The following is a 12,837-nucleotide window of genomic DNA, read 5'->3' on the forward strand; positions in this document are numbered from 1 at the left end:
TGGTATGACTGGTATTAAGGACCTAATCACAACAGAGATTGGGCCTCACTCCCAATTATGCTAAAGACTGTCTACAGCTTTGTATCAGTTCAAAGGGATCCAGAAAATGGTATTTGAAGTCCCTATGACACTGCCAGAGCAGTACAAATTGATCCAAGTTTAATTAATACACCAGTGGTTACAGGTAACATGCTCAGATTTAGAGAAGACAATTGCTGCCTACGCCAAAGCTCCAGGTACAGTCCTGGCATGCAATGCCATGCAAGGCAGTGGTGTGGAGCAGCTGGACCAACAACCAAAACGTTTTAGAGACAGCAACTTTTTCAGGCCCCTCCCCAAGCTGTTACTGTTTGGGCCATAAGCACACAGCTTTTTGCTGAAAAAGCAAGGAAGAGAGAATGAGGAAAGACTGGGCAGAAGGCATCAATGAGCAGAGTATTTAAAGACGGACAAAGTGTTCTGTCTATTTAAAAACCTGTCTTCTCTACATTATCAAAGCAGTTATTTTTACATCTTTTTTCTAAACTACATATTCCAAACACCTACATAGACATCGAGTATCCACGCAGCATGGCAATAACTCTTTACCCGCTTTTCCCCCCTTTTCATGTAATTCCGGACATGCTAGTAGTCACAATCTAGTTTTGTTTGATTGTCTTGCTTAAGTCAGAGGTTATGATGTTGAATTCAGTGGAAGTAAAATCAACCTGCATGTTTGTGCTGCAGAAGACTACAAAGTTTGAACAATTGAGACTGTTTCAGTGATGATAAATTCATTTCCAAGGAGGCACAGTGATGCCTTGTTTCAAGGAGTCCTCCCCAAACCTGGATAATACCAGTAGGACTGTGCGCAACACACGTTCTGTTTTGCAAGCAAATTTACATTTTCTAAATACATCTTTTTTTTTCCTCAAACTGGAAACGAAACTAAAAGTGTTGAAAAGGTTTGAGAATTAGATCCTTAAAGTTACTTTCGGTATAGGTAGCAATCAAAATGACAAGACTCAATGATTCTTCTCTCCCCATAACTTAAAAACAATATAATAAATACGATTTTGAAACAGAAAATTAAAACTTTTCAAATATCTCATATGGTATCAAAGAAATGTTTCAATGATAGCAAAATGAATTCCCACCTGCACTATGATTATCAAAGTTTCATCTAAATCAACATAAGCCTATAGACATGTGGTCAGAATGGCATTTTCCAGAAGAAAAACATTCCATCTGGATTTCTTTCACCAGTTTTCAGAAAACATACTGATGTGTTCCTCTGAAAGGAAACCTCTGTCTATTCAGAAGGAAAATTACTTATTTTCTAATTTTAGAAATAACTGAAAAATAGTCATCTTAAAATTGTTTCCCCTTCTTCAAACCATCTTCCAGCTCTGCTCTTCTCTAATAATTGCTGAAGTTCTTGTGATTTGAGTATGCAATCCCCTGATGAACTGAGGCAAACAAGGTGTGTCTTTACTTCTGGAGCTCTATTCAGAGGATGTGAATAAAGCATCTATCACTGGGAGAATAAACCTTTTTATCTACCAGCTGTTTTAAAGTCTTAATTGTGCAAAGAACATTTCAAAATTCACTTTCAAGAAGTATTTTTAGTGTTGCTTCTTCCCATTTTGCAGATTTTATTTTGATAAAATACAATCATTCAGTCTGGAAAACTAAGATCTCACCTGTTTGATCCAAGATAATCTATGCAAACAGCAGTTCCAAAGAACATTTACAATCTAATGATGTGTACTGCATTTTGGAGAATAGCTTTGGCTTTGATTCTACCAGGAGGAGAAACAGTCCAGCAGTAGGAAAACATAATGTATATAGCTTTGTATTTTACTGCTTAAAGCATTTAGCAGTTGTAGCATTTTACGTCAACGAGCATTTTGCAGACCTTCCTCATTATTCCAGGGAAGGCAGGTGGTGCTAACTCCATGTTAATTTACAAAGAAGTCACACCGTTCTGCTATTTTCATTTGAGTGAGAACAGCATGTGTGGCCCAAAGGCAGCACAGGGTCAGGCTGCATCTACCTCTGCCTCAGCAGCACAATGGCATCAAGACTCACAGTCCCTAAAACTGTACTAGGCCTACTGGTGTCTTGGGAGTCTTGCAGGTTCATTCACTTTGGTGAGCCAGCAGACAGGGAACAATCAAAACTTGCACTAAGAACCTTTGCCCTTCTCCATCCACAAAAGGCCTGGACAAATGGGCAGAGGATAAACGCTCCTGGATATTTTCCCTAGGGGTACTCTCAACAAGCCCATGCAAATGGCAGCTCTGCAGAAGGTCTGCTAAGGGCACCATTCATGCTGCCACACCACCATGAGCTATCAACCCTATGCACTACCCCAAAGTCCTCACAGCACAGTCTAATCCAAAGGCTGATGTTCAAGATCACACTGACAAAGCAACAATCCAGAAGAGGGATCATGATGCAGAAATGCCTTGGCTCCTGAGCCGACGCATTCTTAAGATGCGTCTCAGAGTGACCGGGTCAGAGCTGCACATAACAGGGATTTCCACGTATACCAGGGTACATTTATTCAAATATTGCAGCACAAACTTCATTGTAAAAAAATAATAATAAAAAAAAAAAAAAAATCTACATTTCTTACCAAACCAACATAAAATCCCACAAAAGACTCTGTGACTCTTCTGTGGTTCTCCATCCCTGTATCCCTTCTTTTTTGACCTCTGTGACAATTGCTATAAGACAATCAATTTCCTCCTACTGAATACATTTCTGGCTTTGGTGAATGAGGGCTTCTTTACCAGTCATTTCTGTAATGACTGGTAGCATGAAGTATACATCAGCCGAGGCATGCCAGCTCTCTATTTATTGTTGCTCTGCCCTCTAAAGGCAACACCAAAAGGTAGTGAAACTCAGTACAAACAGTAAGCTTGAATTCCTGACTGTGATATGAATTTCTAATATTACAAGGGAAATGTTTTGGCAGATAAATATGCATGAAGCAAAAAAATCAAATCAGGGAATATAACAGCCTCATCGATAAGACTCTAAATTGGATGTGCCCACATCTTGAGTACTGTGCACTGTTCCAGTCTCCACATCTCACAGTTGCCTTGCAAGGACAGACTAAAAAGGGTGAGACTCGTAATTAGATAGGATTAGGCTGTGGGGGAAGAATGTCTCAGATTTACAAAATTATGAAGGTGGTGCATAAGGTGAATGGGGATCTTCATGAAACCCCAGAACACTAGAACTGGCCTTGAAACTAGTAGGAGATTCATTTAAAACAGATAAAAGATACTTACTTCTTTTATCATCTTTTTTTTTTTTTTTACATAGTAGGCAGTGAACTTTTCAACTTGCTGCCACAGGAAGCTGTGAAAGCAGACAGTATCTGTAGGTTCAACAAGGGTTAGATGAATTCAGGGACAAGAGGTCCACAGTCTCAAGAAAGAATAGGCAGGGATATACCTTCTAACAACCTCTAATACAGTAAGAGTGGATGCTGAGAAAGTAGAAGGGGAATGGACAGCGAAGAGTGGCTAGGCTTCTGTGCACTCCCTAGCTAACATCTCCTAAATCCACTGCTAGACAGAGAGTACTGGGCTGTGAACTTTGATGAAGAAACTAGGTATAAATAATTCTGAAAAATATATAGATAAGGTACAGTCCTTAAAGATAACAGAAAATAACAAGAGCCTGCTTCACCTCATTTGCATGCTTCTCCATGTAGTTGAATGTGTACTCATCAGCATCCACCAAAAGAAAGTTGTGACCATGGAAACAAACTTTGGCTCCAACAAACAGATTCTGAGCCTTGAAGTATTCAGATGGCTCACTCTTAAAGAGCTCCTGCCCAGGCTTCTTAATGCGACCTCTTTCCAAGAACTTCCCACCAAGTATCCCTACGGGAATAGAATTGTAAATAATTAATTGTGGGTTTACTTGGGGGAAAAAAACCACAAAAGAAAACCCAAAAGACACCCCAAACCAGCTGGTTTGTATTTAAATATTAGTTTTCATCCCTGAGTTTCTTGTCTCATAATACACTCTCCCACTCCCTCTGGTTGCTAAAAGAACTGTCTCTGCCAGTGTCCACAGCAACAGTTACATTGTGCATATTCTGTGACATGTCTCATTTGAATGCCTGCCAAACACCTTCCCTTTTTTTCTTTTCTTTAAAATGGGACAGAAATGTGCCTCTTCAAATCGTTCCCATAACCCTGTCGCCAGCCTTGGGACTGACCCTTGAGAAACATAAGATGCAAAATGTAAGATGCAGGCAATTATCCTTGAACTGTTAAAGCAAAAAAGAAAAAAAAATTCACAACTTAGGATAGCACCGTCCTACGAAGATCATGAATTCTGGTGCACTGTAGTTCTAATTTGTTTTTAAGGGCTTTTGAATGTTAAAAAAAAAGTAGGAGTGACATGACACTATCTTCCACACACTGTTCTGCCAATGCAACTTAACTGCGATCTGTTATTTCCTTTGTGAGCTGGGTATGTCACATTATTTCTTTTCACATTATAATGATTTTATTTGTGCCACTGGAAACTGCACACGGTGCTCAAGGGTATGTAAGATACTAAAAGGAACGTTTTGCTTTCCAGTAGTATCTTCTGGATAATCCACAAGGAACATTTCCAGTAATATCTTCTGGATAATCCACAAGGAACATTTCGCTTTCCAGTAATATTTTCTGGATAATCCACAAGATTGCACTGCACGTACCAAGCTTTCTAGAAAACACTGTTACATGTTTAGTTTCATCAGGATATGTGTCCTACAGCAACTCTGGATTGCTGAGGGTTCGTTTCCTGTTTATATTTGAGCTTCCAAAGCCAAAAGCCAAAAAGCATACTTTAGTAACGTTTAATGATGTCTTACATATTAGGTAGTGATGCAAGTCCAATAAAAGGCTGATGAACAGCGTAATAAAATGCCTTTTAGAGTCAAAATTATAAATTAATGTGAAACCCAAACTGCTTATTAAACCAGATTTTGGATCAGATGTCTGTCTTAATTGCTTTACTAGCACCTTAAAGGCAAAAGACAAAAACCACACTATGGTAATTGTCAGATCTAGCTTGAATCAAAACACAATTCAAATCACTAATGTAACTAATCTCAATACATTCCTTTTCAACTAGCTATTAAAACAAATATGAAATTTTAGATTATATAATCCTGGTAACTGTTTGTAATATTTAAACAGAACTGGTCTCTGTAAGACTGGAACTTCACTCTTGTCTTTTTCCCTGCAACTGTGCACTTAGATTGGAAACTTACCTTAATACATCTGTCCCATAATTGTTTTTTAAATGTTACGGGTTAGTACATTTCAAGAGGTATAAAGGAAAACAACCAAAAATATCTTATTAGGTTAGAGATTTTACACTGAAACTTGATGAGAAATTTTGATGGAAATCTACAAGAGCCAGGCTCAAAGCACAAAATAAACACCACAACCAAAGGCCTGCTTCCATTAAGATCAGATCAGACTTTGCAGGTGTTTGTACAGCTGTTGGCTTGGTCTTACACTGAGTAAAAAAGGGGCTGTGATCTTCTGCATGGGGAGCCAAAGTTCTCATGCTTTGACCCCCATCTCAAAAAGTGCTTCAAGATGTCCAGCCCTGTGCATTTCAAATACAGTTTCACAGTGTTACTAATAGTGTGAAGTACTTGCCTACAATCTTCAGGTTGCTGGACTGAGAAAAGTATGAGCAACTTATTCATTCCATTTTAGGAGTGCAACTTGAAACATTTTTACTTGCCAATTGCTATCAATTCATGCAAATAAAAAGGCAAAAATAGCCCTTTGAACCTGTGCACAAAAGGGACGGTCAAGTTGTTATTTTGGGAGTCATTTACTGTTTTAACTCATCCCGCCTCTAAGATGTGCTCAAACTTACTCTTCTCCCACCCCATCCACTTCAACACTTTTCCTTCTCACACATGAATGTTCTTCTTGCTCCCATTTTGCATGCCCTACTCCTTTTTCCTAGCTGCTCTTATCTGACCTCTGCAAAGCCTTCTCATTCTTAACCTCAAAGAAACCCATTCACTTTTCCTTCAGACATGAGTAAAATGAGGGAGGGATAGAGAGAGAGAAGAGAAAGGGAGAAAAAAGAAAAGAAGGAAGGTGGGAACAAAGAAACTTCTGCAGTCCCAGGCGGCTTTCCAACTGCTGCTCTACCCCTCCCAAGCCCCCATCCCTACTTCTTATCCTGTCTCTTCAAGGCTGTTCTCACTACTCTCCAACGGCCAGTTCTTAGCCACATCCTTCCACTTCACCTTTCTACCACCTCTGAAAGTCAGCTACTCCATCCACTTTAACATCCCAGGGAAGTTAAAAACCCACTTACAGATACTTGCCTTTCATATGCATCTTAAAGCATTTGTTATTGTTGGTATGTGAATTTGCCCACTTATTGTTTCACATTTTGTTTGACTAGCAATGGTCAAGGGGCTCCCAGCTGTAATCCCAGCATATATTCTCATTCCAAAATAAAAGGAAGCCAGGAAGCAATCTCTGGCCTGGCAGCCATACTGCTGAGAGCCTGAGCAACTGACCACATCTGCATTGCACAGTGTGTGGCTCTGGCTTTGCTCTGGGTGCTATGTGATAAATCTGGGATCTTAAGACACAGCTATTATTTTTGCGTGTTCAAACCGTTTGAAGGTATGTGAGGGCTGTGCTGCAGTCCAACAGAGTGGTGTTTTACAGCATAAAACTGAGGGTATGTTTTGCAGTGCCTGGATGAGGTAGAAGGACCTGAATCTTTGAGTGTGCAAAACCTCCTGGGATAGTGTTAGAGGACTGATAAGGGTGGAGCAAGCCAAACCTGGTGCAGCCCTGTCCTTACTGCCTTGTAGGAGAGTTTTCTGGAGTTTAGCATCCCCCAGGAGGGGCCCCAGGCTCTCTGGAGCCTTGTCTAGTTGGAATGGTGCAAAGGAGAACCAGGAATGACCGAACAGGCAATATATATGATTGGGGTCCAAGATTCAAACTGTTCCCTGGACTTCTTTAATTTAACAGTGCAGCTGTACCCTTACCATCCTTTATGTCTCCAGACGTAAAGAATGCCAATCAAACATGTCATTCACTAGTGGGGAACTGAGCTGCTCTTGAGGCTCTCAGCAGCATTACATAATAAATATATACATAAGTGTATGTGTCTTTAGCTGTAATAAAAGAAGTTGCATAAATTACAGGCCACTGGATGGCAGGAAACTAGTAAAATAATGATGACAGGACACTGCTGCCAAAAACAGTGCTTAATCTTGATGTTGCAATGGAGCAGGGCTAACTGGGAATGCTCATTGAAGCCTAGGCAGGTAACTACGCATTTTCAAAACATTTCTCAGAGAATTGCTTGTATTTTAGTTGGGGGTGAGGTCCCTATTTATGCATTCGTAATATAGTTGGATACAAGCAGAGATGCCATTAGAAGTTCTTTGCATTGAAAATGTACAGGGCATTCAAAATTACTTAGTAGTACCACTGGCACAGAAAGAGTTCTCTGGGAATACAGAAGGGTCTAGATATTCACCACACCTTCATTTTTTATGCATGTGATGTTCATCATAGGTCTGAGAAGGATTAACATCAGAAATCATTTTCAGTAAAGGCTTAAACATAGGGTTGCAAGAATATTTAGTCCTTAACTGTAAGCTGAAAAACTGGACCTCAGAAAGTCAACCGCTGGCACCAGACCCTGAAGCAAAGGGGAGTGAACAGTCCTCCCTAGGACAGTCTTTGCTCTAGACAGTGAGCTGGTCGCCACTGCAGGGCGTACTTGAAATACCATACTAAAGTGCTCTGTGCCAAGAAGCCAATACAGGGCAATTCAAGCAGTATCGAAAGAGCTAGTCACGAGGTTCCACAAGAGCCTAACATGGTAACTAAGGAAACCTTCTATTACTCTTTTTCCCTTGCCTTTGAGAGAATGTGATTTCCTGATTTTTTTTCTCTCTACGGTTTTATCAGAGGCTGACAGCAGCTTTTAAGAGTCAGTCCTTTGACTGCACATGTTGAGAGGTGCCAGAGCACTTCTGGATGTCAACTGCTCTGAAACTGTTGCTGCAGATGTTTTGTGGGCTTCGCAGAAATACACTAATCTCTCCAGCAGGGTCATGCTTAGCCAAGGCCTCCCTATCTCTCTGAGTTACAGAATGACTTCCTGACATCCTTCCCAGTGCTGTGTTCTTCCATCCATGCACAAGACCCTCCACGGACATAAAAAAGATGCTTGAAAATCACAAAACCTTTCATATCCTCAGTTGGAGGCAGCCAACAACAGTGGTGAAAAGAATTTAACCATGACAACATTGGGTGACCATGCCCCAGCAATAGGATAAATGTGATCAAGTAACTGAGAAGTAACAGAGCATTTGTCATTAAACACTGGCAGTCTGGCCCTTGAAATTCAGTTCAGTATTATACACACACACACGCACGCATGCATGTACAGACAGCAGCACAGGGCAATCTTCACTCTTTATATGCTCAACACTACATGATTAATGATAAAGTATGTTAAAAAATCACAGCTGTTTTGCTCTCACGAGCTGCTTCTATACAATGGATGCTACACAGGTTTCATAACACCGTAACACAATCTTGCAAAACAAAGGATTTACTCTTTCATTCTTGATGTCTTACGTATCCTGTCCCTATTTATCATCAGTTACAATACATTCCTGTATGTTATCCACAACCAAAGCAAAAGTTTAAAGGCCAAATTTGCATATTAAAATGTAATAAAAGTTCTAATGCATTAAACTTCTCATTCCCAAAGGATATTGTGAAGTACTGTCATACAATGAACAGCGTTATTCTGAGTGATGAAGATTATAAATTACTATGACATAGAGCTATGCAAGATAATGCAGTAGACCTGCTGATGTAATTCCCATTGCATTTAAAAATCCACATCCCTGCTTCTGCTAGTGCTGAGTCTGGCCACAATGTTTACTGTAAACTCTAATCAAATGAGCAGGGCAACGGGGGCTGATTGCAAGACATTACTACATCTTACCTGTGTTTCGCTGTATATGTTCAAAAACTGAAATGGTGTCATCACTCAGGAAGTAGGAAATAATGAATTTCCGATCCTTGTCAATAGGACTATCTGTGACGAATTTTGCAAGAAAACGCAGTATGTTACTTTCCATGCCACTTCTAAAAAGCGAAAGAAGAGGTAAGAAATCAAAAACAGAGTATGAAAAAAGTTTTCATCACTAAGATACGTATTCTCCTGAGTTTTGTAACATGCATTGATTGTGTTATTCCTGGATCACGAAGGGAAATGGCATAAGATTCCGTACTTCGTCAAAAACCATTTTCAGCTTAAATTAACAGAACCAGCTAGAGTCAGCCAGACAGAAAGGAATCATTTTCAGGCGAAAATTACTGCTTTGCCACAGGTCTGGAATGAATTTGTATTCAAATTCAGTTGCAGATCAAACTCCAAGTTTCTTTCCAGAAAATTTATAAAGAAAGAACACATTTAGGTATGTATATTTTTTAAATCAAATTCTGAATAGCAATACGTACTAGGATTACCTCCACAAAATCAGGCCCACCAGATGATCTTACTAGTTGGATATTTGTTAAGTGATTGTGGTTTAAATTATTTACAGTACCACTATATGCCTATATGCACTATCAATACATTTCCAAGCCTTTTTCTAATAGCTTTCTTCTTTTACAGAGGTTCTACAGGTGAATCTCTAGCATGTGACTTGGCTTTCCACTTAGGCTTCAACAACCGCTGCCTGACAAACCATTTCGTAATGGAAAGTAAAGGGTTACTAAGTTAATATTGCTCCAGTAAATTGCATGAAATTCAGCAGACAAAAAAAGTAAATGCCAGAAAGTCAAACAGAAAAAACAAATCGGTGTTAGACTGCTGAAGCATACAAAATTCCTGACCAATTCCTGGACTAAGACTTCCATCAAACTCCCACTGAAGACAGGAGAAGGGAAGAAGGTAGGGGATAGGAGGGTCAGAATATTTGCCTTCTCAAAAGAGAAATTTTGCTGAGTTTGGAGAAAATTGGAGTACCATGTCACTAAACCAGTCCTCATGCACCTGTCCATTAAAAGTCTGATGAGCTGCATATTTTGCTGAAAAAAATGACTTTCCTACTTAACATTTATCTCCTTCACAAAAAGACATAATTTATAAAAGTTAGAAATATTTTTCACTGAAATACCTGTCTTTTTCCATGAATTTCTTGAAATCTCTTTGGGGAGGCTTGGGAAGCAGACCCATACAGGAGCACAGAGAATCCTCTTCAGAACCAAATCCAGTATAAGGAGGAAACTTTTTTTCTAGTTTTGGAGGTGGTAGAGCCTTATATGGAACTGGGGTGAAATCCTCTACAACAAAGACAGCAAAACTTATTTATTACTTTTCTGATGAAGCCATTCTACTAAGGATTTAAACTTCCAGTATGAATACTTATTAGCCTATTTCTGTAACGGAGCACTGATCAAAGTCAAACCAGGATCCCTCCTACTGTTACAAGGTAGAAAAAGACTCCATAGAAGCCAACAGTGAAATTACTGTTTCTTCAAGTGTTTCAGGATTTCATCTATAATCTTAAAATGTTTGACAAATATCATTAAGATACACAGGCAAGAGGAAAGACAAATATAGTTTCAAAATGGGATAAAATAATAAATTAACAATTCTAAATTAATTTTCCAGTTTTATCCTTTGAGACAACATGATTAAGTAAATACTTGGCTTATGAGTTTCCTGCCCTCTGCTTTTTGTCAGAGGAAAATAAATACATAAATAAATAAAATTTTATTCATTATTTAAATCAGACATATATGAAAAGATTTTGGTATGTTGAAGCCAATAGCTTCAGTCCATATCTCACTTCACCCAGAGTTTTGGAAGCTTTGTTTTTCCTCATTTTCCACAGCCTCAAGTCTTTCCTCACAGTGATCAATGGTCCTGACTATCCCACATATACAGCAGGAGCTCTCCTGACTCAGCAGAGACATGTCTGGTCAGGGACTTGCACTCACTTCCCATAGGGGTTGCTCCCAAAAGCTCTGCTGCCCTATGGTCCCTCCTCACTCCTCTCTTGGTGAAAATCTTGCTGTATCATTTGGCCCCTTGTTGCTTCCCTGCACCGCACTTTCGCTGCAACACAGCTTCCAGCTGCCAGTGGGGTTCATGTAAAACTTCAAGAGAGTAATACAGTCTGCTGGTTAAATAAGGTTAATGGAAAATGGAAACGGTGAGAGGAAAAAAGTAACTTATATATGGGAGAAAGTAAATGGGCAGGCCTGAGGCAAATGAAGACATAAATCATAGGAACACAGGATAATTCAGGTTGGACAGGACCTCGGGAGGTCTCTAGCGTGGTCTCCTGCTCAGGACAGGGTCAGCCCCAGGCCAGACCAGGCTGCTCCGAGCTGTGTCCAGTTGGGTTTGACACCTGCCGGGATGGAGGCTGCGCAGCCTGCCCTGGCAGCCTGCCCCAGAGAGGAAAGTTCTTCCTGATACCCAACCCTGAGCCTCTTGTTTCCACTATGCATGTTGTCTCGTGTCCTCCCGCCGCGTACCCCTGCGAGGAGCTGGGCTGCCTGGTCTCAGCAACCTCCCCATGGGTGGGTGCAGGCGGCTGCTCAGGGCCCTTCCCGGGCTGAGCAAGCCCTGCTGCCTTGGGTATTCCTCAGCCCTGGCCATCCTTGAGCCTCCCCTGAACTCACCCTGGCTGGTCCGTGTCTTTCCTGTCCTGGCAGACCCAAAAGGCGACACAGCACCTTGATGAGGTCTAATGAGCACTGAGCGGAGGGGGACAGTCACTTTGCTCGATTTTAGGGCAGCCCAGGCTGCGGCTGGCCCTCTTTGCTGCGGCCCCAAGCCCAGCTTGCTGCGTCCCACAACCCACAGAGCCCTTCCCACGCCAACACAGGTGCAAAGCAGGAAGGTGAAAGCCAACTGGTGCAGCACTGCCCATGTAGAGCAGCATCACCTCCACACCTGGGTGCGCTGGAGACCCTGCCCCGAAGAAGGGAGAGCTGGCTGGGCTAGTAAGTGAAAGACAAACACGAGGCAAACTGGAATCACAAACTGCAGCCCAGGGGGCAAAGAGTGACGCAAGTGACCGGTGTATAAAAGTGGATCGCATGAAATAAAGGGTTTTTCTTTAAAACTTAACTTCTCTACCCAGAACTGAAGAGACATGAATAGCCTGAACTTGTAGCATGGGTTTCAGTGCAAATAGAGGAGAAGGACAAAACTGCTGTCACTTGGAACATTTTCTGCATTGGTTCATGATTAAAATGTTTTAAACATGGCTATATCGCAAGATCAAAGCAACATACTCTCTTAAAATCTGACTTGTCTAACAGCAGTATGAATTTGAAATACATAGAAAGCATTCAGATGTCAGAGTTTTTCTTTAACTTGAAAACACTATGAGATCTCCTTTGGCCTTTACCTCTTAGAAGAACCCGGTCCAACTCAAAAAGCTAATACTTGCACCCGAATCAGTCAAAAGGGGGCTTTGCAAGACCATGCCAACATTTTTCTCCATAAATCTACGTGTGCCCTTTCTGTGATTCAGAAGTACGAAGGCCAGGCCCATATGCAAAAAGAAAGTCCATTCAGCAATTTCGAAAGCAATCTTCACCGTGAAAGAGTACGCGTGTACGTAAACACGCGCCAAAATACTCTTTTCTAAATACTGTCTGTGACCAAAAAAAAAAAAAAAAAAATTGCCTCTCGAGACATTTTTCAGTCTGCCACGTTACAGGACAGACACAGGCGATTCTTGCTACGGGCAGTACGCAGATCGACATCCACGGAGACGGAAAGCAAAGCCCG

At 40.9% G+C, this 12,837-nt stretch overlaps 1 protein-coding gene across 1 annotated transcript in view; it reads right to left on the minus strand.

Annotated features, from left to right (window-relative positions):
• The window catches only part of EFHC2 (EF-hand domain (C-terminal) containing 2), a 62,087-nt gene that overhangs the window by 16,611 nt on the left and 32,639 nt on the right, over nt 1-12,837 (minus strand). Inside the window, exons 8-10 of the mRNA XM_010571372.1 lie at nt 10,202-10,367; nt 9,022-9,164; nt 3,685-3,881 (exon numbers count right to left, since the gene is read on the minus strand). Coding sequence (XP_010569674.1) covers nt 3,685-3,881; nt 9,022-9,164; nt 10,202-10,367 — 506 coding nt within the window. The remainder of the gene's footprint in view (nt 1-3,684; nt 3,882-9,021; nt 9,165-10,201; nt 10,368-12,837) is intronic.

This window comes from Haliaeetus leucocephalus, unplaced genomic scaffold (genome assembly GCF_000737465.1).
Source record: "Haliaeetus leucocephalus isolate CR32 unplaced genomic scaffold, Haliaeetus_leucocephalus-4.0 Scaffold317, whole genome shotgun sequence".
In the NCBI taxonomy this organism is placed as follows: domain Eukaryota; kingdom Metazoa; phylum Chordata; class Aves; order Accipitriformes; family Accipitridae; genus Haliaeetus; species Haliaeetus leucocephalus.